Source organism: Apium graveolens, chromosome 7 (assembly GCF_009905375.1).
Source record: "Apium graveolens cultivar Ventura chromosome 7, ASM990537v1, whole genome shotgun sequence".
In the NCBI taxonomy this organism is placed as follows: domain Eukaryota; kingdom Viridiplantae; phylum Streptophyta; class Magnoliopsida; order Apiales; family Apiaceae; genus Apium; species Apium graveolens.
Window position 1 is genome coordinate 7,480,786 of NC_133653.1, and position 8,782 is coordinate 7,489,567.

The 8,782-nt window shown below is 33.9% G+C and overlaps 1 protein-coding gene across 1 annotated transcript; it reads left to right on the plus strand.

The window, feature by feature from the left end:
• Positions 1-1,944: 1,944 nt before the first annotated feature.
• LOC141673192 (zinc finger BED domain-containing protein RICESLEEPER 2-like) lies at positions 1,945-3,302 on the plus strand. Its single transcript, XM_074479926.1, has 2 exons — positions 1,945-3,142; positions 3,229-3,302. The coding sequence occupies exons 1-2, from the start codon at positions 1,945-1,947 to the stop codon at positions 3,300-3,302; spliced, it is 1,272 nt and encodes a 423-aa protein (XP_074336027.1).
• Positions 3,303-8,782: the final 5,480 nt, after the last annotated feature.

Here is an 8,782-nt window from a genome sequence, read left to right on the forward strand (position 1 = left end):
AGTTAATCATCAGAAGATAGATATCAGAACTTAAGTGCTGGAGGACAATCAGATAAGGACAGTAGCTGATTAAAGGAAAGAAGATCGAGATAAACATAAGAAGAGATATGCATGAAGAAGGAATTCCGTGAAGAATGGAATACTTGGAATAGAAGATATCTGATTGATATATTTTAGGAAGCAGAATTATATTCCATATCAATTAGCGATTATCTTGTAACTGTGTAGTATATAAACACAGGCATAGGATTTACACTATAAGTGTTATCATTATCGAAGTTATTATTATATATAACCCTAGCAGCTCTCGTGATATTTGTTCATCACTGAGAGGTAACAGTTCCATACTGTAACAGAGTTTATTATTTCAATAAAGTTTGTCTTCTGTTACTTAAGTTCTTAAAGTTCGATTTGAGTGTACTATACACTGTATTCACCCCCTCTACAGTGTGTGTGACCTGACAATTAATTTATGTGGAAAGGTAGTTTAATATTCAAAGAACTTAAGAACATAGACTTTTTATGTACGCTAAAACTAACTTTTCTCAAGTATAATTCTTTACAAGTTGATTTCGTAATGATTCGGCATGATTTAGTTTTATTTACTATAATAATTAAGTTGATTCGTCTTTTGGGTTATTATTCTTTCAATATAACTATATGTGATCTAACCTCAATTCCAATTCCGATTCCAATTCTTTTATTCGATAGTTAAGTAACGATTGATATGGTATATAATTATTTCAAGAATCTTAAATTAATATAATGCTTTAATTAGTTATTTGCAGATCAACACTTTTGCTTTTTTAATTCATCAAGATTCAGGGTGTCTACTAAGTGTCAATGGAATAAGGTAAATTTTTGTTTCCTCTTTTGAAATCTTAATTAACTTTTCTTTGTCATTTTGTGTTACTTACACTTCGTTATTTCTATATGTTTGTATAAAATTACAGGTAATGCTTCAAGTTCAACTCCGGGTGCATTATCAAGTTCGGTTGGTATGAAGTCAACGACGTGTGGTGAAAATATTTCTAAAAGCACTGATCTGGATTGTGTGATTATTTCGCAAGAAGATAATCTTACTGCTAAAAGTGCACAAGATATTCAAGAAAAAGAGCAACCATTCAAAAGACAGAAGATCTTGAAGTCAGAAGTTTGGAACCATTTTGATCGGATTGAATGTGAAATAAAAGGTACGAAGAAAGTTGATGCAATTTGTAAGTATTGTCACACTAAATTTAATGGGGCAAGTGATCAGGGGACGACACATTTAAAAAATCACACAAAAACTTGTAGGATGAAATTAATAAAAGTTCCTATATCACAAATATTGTTGGGAAAACAGGTTAGTGGTGAGGATTCTCGCCCAAAGTAGGAGTTCATAAGTTTGATCCTGCTGTTGAGAGGGCTTTATATGCTAAAATGATTACTAAGCATGATATGCCTTTTTTAATGGCTGAATATGAGTATTTTCGTCTTTGGGTATCTTATGTAATGCTTGGTTATAAATATCGGTCGAGAAACACAGTAAAATCAGACCTGTTAGGTGTGTATGCGACTGAGAAAGAGAGAATTTATAAAGAAATTGAAAACTTGACTTCTAGAGTTAGTCTCACCACTGATGGGTGGAAATCAGACCTGTTAGGTGTGTATGCGACTGAGAAAGAGAGAATTTATAATGAAATTGAAAACTTGACTTCTAGAGTTAGTCTCACCACTGATGGGTGGAAGCCAAATCATCAACCAAGATCCTATTTTTGTGTCACTTGTCATTATATTGATGATAATTGGGTATTACATAAGCGAGTTATATCTTTCCGTGTTGTCCCATATCCTCATGATGGTATTAATTTAAGTGTGTGGTTAAAAGAAAGAATCTTAGAGTGGAATATTGATAACAAGTTGTCCTCAATTGTTGTTGATAATGCTTCAAATAATTTAGGGATGCTCTTAGGTATAAAAAAGTGGTTAAATGGAAAAAGAGCACTTGTTCACAATGGTGACATGTTTCATATGCGTTGTGTGCCGCATATTCTTAATTTGATTGTTAAGAGTGGATTAGGTTGTGTGCCACATATTCTTAATTTGATTGTTAAGAGTGGATTAGAGATGTTTGATCATTTAGTTGAAAAAATTCAGAAAACTGCAAAATATATAGGATCTTCTGCCCAAAGGGATGAGAAGCTTACCTTTGCTTTGTCTCAAACCAAACTTAATACTAAGAGACATATCCCTTATGATGTTGACACTCGTTGGAACTCGACATATGAAATGATTGCGGCAGCACTTGAACTCCGAACAACCATTGACCGTTTAAAAGAATTAGATCTTGATTTTAAATGTTTGCCTTCAGAACTAGAATGGGAAAATGGGACGAAAGTGTGTGATTGCTTAAAGATTTTTTCATATATTATGAAAAAACATTCTGGTGTGAAATATCCAACGACAAATTTGTACTTTATTGATGTGATTCAGATTCGTAGAAGTATTAAAATGTGGGCTGAATCTGATGATGATTGGATTAGTGCAATTGGTAATAAAATGCAACTTATATTTGATAAATATTGGGAAGAATGCAACAAGTTGTTGACCATCGCTGTTATTATTGATACTAGATACAAAGTGGCCATTGTCTCTTATGCTTATAGAGGTATCTTTGATATTCATGCTGAATTTCATGTTGATGAAATATGTGAGTTCTTGCTAGAGACTTTTAATGAATATTCTGAAAAATTTGCAAGTAGTGGAGGTTTTGTAGATAATTCTGGTAATGCAAGTTTTGGTAGTTCAAGTTCAGTTGGTGGAGAGTGGTTGGGAGCTTTTCAGGATTTTATTGCAATTAACAATTTGAGGGAAAATACAAGAAAAGGTGAGCTGGATGAATATTTAGAAGAAGGATTGTTTCTGATGGAGAAAGAAGTGAAATTTGACATTCTTCATTGGTGGAAGCTCAATGGACCTAAATTTCCCATCCTTACACAGATGGCTCGAGATATATTAGCTATACCTACTTCTTCTGTTGCGTCGAAAAATTCTTTTAGTAAGTGTCGTAGAATTATAACGGACACTCGGTCTTCTCTAAATGATGACTCAATTGAGACTTTGATGTGTGTGAAAGATTGGCTCCCCGAACTCAAGGATGGTAAGTTTTACATTTTATATTGTTTAATTATGTTGTACTTGTTGTGCATAAATTTTAAATGGTTGTTGCTCTTCAATTTTTTATAGGTAATCAATCTGGAAAAACTTCAGAGGATGACATTTTTAATGATTTGGATAATGAATGGGATTTGGATTTCTAAAATAAGTAGGCCTGTGAATCTGGTTAAACAGTGCACTGTTATTTAATACTCTGTATCTTTCATTCTTTTTTCCTGTTGTGTTCCATTGTCTCAATTCTGAAATATAGTGTAGTTTTATGTTTCATGACTTTGTTGCTTTGTCAGACTGTGGTCTCTTTTGGTCCTTTGTCAGACTATGGTTTTCTGCACTTTTAGGCTTGGGGTTAGATTACGTAATCCATGGTTTGTCTTGTGTCCTTGTGTAATGTGTAAACCAAACATTGATTTGGCTTTTTGATATGTTAAAAGGCTAATTTCTCTAGGATGTATCACAAGTTCATGATCTAGCATAATCAAGAGTTGTAACTACAACTAGTAAGTAAATTGATATCGTACCTCTTGGTTTTTAATGGCTTGTGGCATGTAGGCCTGTATGTTGGGCCAAATTGAGACTTGAGAGAAGTAATGTTATGTTTTCAATTGATATTTAGTGAGGGGTGTGGCTTTTATTTATTTTTAAGAAAATTAATATCAGTTTTCTTGGCAAATTTTAAGTTGCTATAGTTATTTTATTTGTTAACTGAAAATCTTAGTTTTCCTGAAATCAGTTAAAACTAAAGCACTTAACCTAAATTTTTTTCCCGAGAAAGCACTTAACCTAATATTTAGTTAAAATCTTGCATGTTTTGTGGTACTGGATGATGCCTTTTCACTTCAATTCTGAAAAATATGGCAACATTTTACTTGGGTAAGCTACATGTTTGTCATTTTCGTGTTTTGAAAAATTCTTATATGTATTATTTCTTCCTGGACAGTGGACATATCTGTTTTTGCCCTATGATTTATATTATAGATTTCATTAATTTATTTATCCTGGTTTTGTATATTGGAGATCATCTCAGGTATTTTCTTTCCCCCACCCTGTCTCAACGCTTCTGTTTGTAGTTTTTAAAAAATAGAAAGTAAATCTGCTAACATTGTCTTGCTTGTGTAATAGGTACAAGCTCATATTGTCGGAGTCAAGAAGCACTGAAGCAGTTAAGTCTGATAGATGAGCAAAATCAACAGTTAATATCTTCGTATGATATATGAATGAATGTAAATTATATGATTGATCAAATGTTGTAGTTCTGTAATTTTTGAATTTGTACAAAATGTGTATGATCTTTCGTGAGTTGCATTCTATCCCTTGTAATCAAATTTTGAGTTTATGCTATGGCTTGTAGGTGCTTGCAGTTTAGAGAGAATTTTTTAATCCATTTTTTATTTTTTATTTCCCCCCCCCTAATGATAAATTTCATTAAATAATTATTTTTTGAAAATTGAATTCAGATTCAGATATTATCCGTATCCGGATAATATCCGCCGGATACGGATAAAGATATATAATTTTCGGATATTTTTGAATTCGGATAAGGTTTCGAACTTCCGGATTCGGATCCGAATATAGCTGTATCCGTGTCCTAAATATCTGTTTGACAGCCCTAGGTAATAGGCACGGGAAATAAGTAATGATTACTACGCACATGCAGTTTTTCAAAAAAGTTGTTCCCACTAAACAAGTAATTATTACTGTCTTTTTCTCACTGAAACCAATATTCTGATAAAATAGAACCGTTCAAGTATTGACCAAAAATAAATCAAGTAAATAAATATTGCCACGTAAGCATCAGAACTTGATTATTATCAGAATTTAGAGGTCATCAGAATATGGCTTATGTACTCAAAAAGTGAATGTTTATTTCTGTAATTGTTCACACAAATACTGATATGGTTTCCTCAGAACTTAATCATCAGAACTTTCATCAGAACTTGTCCTCGGAACTTATGCAACTAACACTTAAACTGTTCATCTAAAACAACATTGATCACCACAGTAATTTTCATCATTAATATGGAGTATAAGTGTGTGTTTTAAGTTAAATATCAGACAAAGAGTAAAGTTTGATTCACTTCAGTACATCTTAGAAATAAGGCATAACTAAGAACTTTGCTCAAAATCTGTCATTATTAGTCTGAAGTCTATTAAAGAATGAGTTCATGCAGGAGTCCACCTCAACTGTTTTGTGTAGAGATGCACAAAAAGCCCACCGGGCCAGGCTTTATTCGGGCTTTAAAAAGCCCGGTTTTTATTAAAACGGATCGGGCCGGGCTTTTTTAAAAATCGGGCCGGGCCGGGACGGGCTTCCTAAGAAATATAAGGCCCGTTTTAGGCCCGCGAGCCGGGCCGGATCGGGCTGAACCGGGCTTTATCCGGGCTTTTTATTTATATATTAAAAAAATATTTTAATATTTTATAACTCGAATTATGAGTAGTTTAAATACCAGAGAAAATAATATCTTGATATATTAGATAGAGTAGTTTAGACACCGAAATAAATAATTATTTTTAATATAATATATAAATAATCATATACATTTTAATTTTTTCTAATATTATGATATATTATTTTAAAAATCATAAAAAGTATTGTATATTTTCAAATTCTATATAAAAAATCGGGTTTTTAACCGGGCTTTTATCCGGGCCGAACCAGGCTTTTATCCGGGCTTTTTTCGAACCGGGCTTTTATCCGGGCTTTTTTAAATTCGGGCTTTTATCCGGGCTTTTCGGGCTTCGGGCCGGGCCGGATTTTTGAGAAAAAAGGAGGCCCATTTAAGGCCCGCGGGCCGGGCCGAACCGGGCCGGGCTTTTTTCCGGATCGTGCTTTTCGGGCTTTTTTCCTGATCGGATCGGATCGTATTTCGGGCTTCGGATTTTTTGAACATCCTCATTTTATGCATCTTTTGATATTCTTTTTCACAGGAGCTCCTCAGTGTAAGTGAGCCACAACTGCTTATCAGAATTTATACTATTATGAGAGTATTTCTCCAGTAATCAGAGAATGTGAAAAGTCACCAAGAAAATTTTATTTTTCTTTTCTAATGCATATAACTTAATACCAGCAATGCACTTGGGTCTTACCTTCCACATATATTTTTCTCTAGATCTCAAAGGAGTGCCTGATATTTATTTCTTTTCTTTATATTTTCTTTTGATAAGTGAGACTTATCAGCACTTAGTACATCCATAAGATTTACCAAAATTAGAACTTAACATATTAGAAGCACTATTCTAGTTTTTGACTTATTAATAAGATACATAAAGTAAACCTAACCAAGCTCAATATCAGAATTTGCTTGTGTTAAAAGATTTCCACATAAACAATTACTTCAAACATGGGATCATTATTATATTAGAGACTACTAGGTCAGCATCTAGCACAATTATCCTCATTGGATTGAATAGTCACAGAAACATTCATATCACTATCATAGTTTAGAAATTCACATCAGACAACAATCAACACTTAGATAAATTTCAATTTAAGCACAGATTACATAAAGATAGTAATATATGTAAATACTGATCATAAAGTCTAATGTATCAGAATATAAACTAAACAGATTTAGAGAAAGAACCTGAAACCATTCCAAGTTTATTTACCAATCTTATAAAAGTAGCTTCACACAGTGGTTTTGTGTAGATATCTGCTAGTTGTTGATCAGTTGGAACAAAATGTAATTCCATTGTACCTTCCATCACATGTTCCCTTATGAAGTGGTACATAATGCTGATGTGCTTTGTCATTGAGTGCCGAACTGGATTACCTGTCATAGCAATAGCACTTTTATTATCACAGTAAATGGGTATTTTAGAATATGTTAACCCATAATCCAGTAACCGATTCTTCATCCAAAGAATTTGTGCACAACAGCTTCCTGCAGCAATGTACTTTGTCTCTGCAGTTGATGTGGAAACTGACTTTTGTTTCTTGCTAAACCAAGAAACTAATCTGCCTCCAAGAAATTGGCAGCTTCCACTTGTGCTTTTCCTGTCAATTTTGCACCCTGCAAAATCTGCATCTGAGTAACCTATTAGCTTAAAGTCTGATTCCCTAGGATACCATAATCCTAGATCAGTTGTACCCTTAAGATACTTGAAAATTCTTTTCATAGCTGTTAAGTGAGGTTCTCTTGGATCTGCTTGAAATCTTGCACAAAGACAGGTAGCATACACGATATCAGTCTACTTGTAGTTAGATAGAGCAATGAGCCAATCATACCTCTGTAATCAGTAATATCTACTGATGTACCAGAATCCTTATCCAATTTTGTTGCAGTGGCCATGAGAGTGGATGCACTTGAACAGTCTTGCATTCCAAATTTCTTCAACAAATTTCTGGTGTATTTAGATTGACAAATAAAAGCTCCTTCTTCATTCTGCTTGACTGGAAGGCCCAGAAAATAGCTAAGTTCTCCCATCATACTCATTTGATATCTTGACTGCATTAGTTTGGCAAACCTTTTACAAAGTCTGTCATTTGTAGAACCAAAAATGATATCATCAACATATATATGCACCAAAAGTAAGTCTTTTCCATGGTTGAGATAGAATAAAGTTTTGTCAATAGTCCCTCTGTTAAATCCACTTTCCAGAAGAAACTGAGCTAATGTCTCATACCATGCTCTTGGAGCTTGCTTAAGGCCATAAAGTGCTTTATCAAGTCTGTAGACATGATTAGGAAATTTTGAATCTACAAAACCTGGAGGTTTTTCAACATATACTTCTTCTTCCAATTCTCCATTAAGAAAAGCACTTTTTACATCCATTTGAAAGACTTTAAACTTTTTGTGAGCAACATAAGCCAAAAATATCCTTATGGCTTCCAATCTAGCAACTGGTGCAAATATTTCATCATAATCAATTCCCTCTTATTGAGAATATTCTTTTGCAACCAGCCTTGCTTTATTTCTTGTAATTATGCCATCACTATCAGTTTTATTTCTAAACACCCACTTTGTACCAACAACAGATCTATTCTTTGGTCTTGGCACTAGGGTCCAGACTTTAATTTTTTTCAAATTTATTTAACTCTTCCTGCATTGCTTGCACCCAATCAGCATCTTGAAGAGCTTCTTCCACTTTCTTTAGTTCAGTCTGAGAAAGAAAAGAGTGATAGAGACATTCATTTGATGTTGTTGTTATAGTTCTAACACCCGCTTCACGATCTCCAATAATCAAGTCAGGTGTATGTGCTTTGGTCCACTTCCTTGCAGATGGAAGGTGATCTTTAGAACTAGATGCTCCCTCATGATCCATGCTGTCTCCATCAATATTTTCTGATACTCCCCCTGAAATTATGCTCTCTGAGTTGGATCCTTCAGAATTTGAGTTTCCAGAATTATCAGAACTTGGCTCATCAAAACTTGATGAATCAGAACTTGAAGAGCATGTTCTAGGTTCTGATGCTTCATGGGATGTGGTTGCATCTTCAATATGCCCCCTACACAGATGCATTTTCCTTTGGCGTAGTCACCACAGTTTCAATAACATCAGAGTTTAACCCATCAGAGTTTGCAGTATCAGAATTTACAGAATCGGAATTTAAAACTTCATTCTCAAATCTCAGCTGATCATGATCATTGAAATCTTCAAGTCCAGTAATCTTCTTATCATC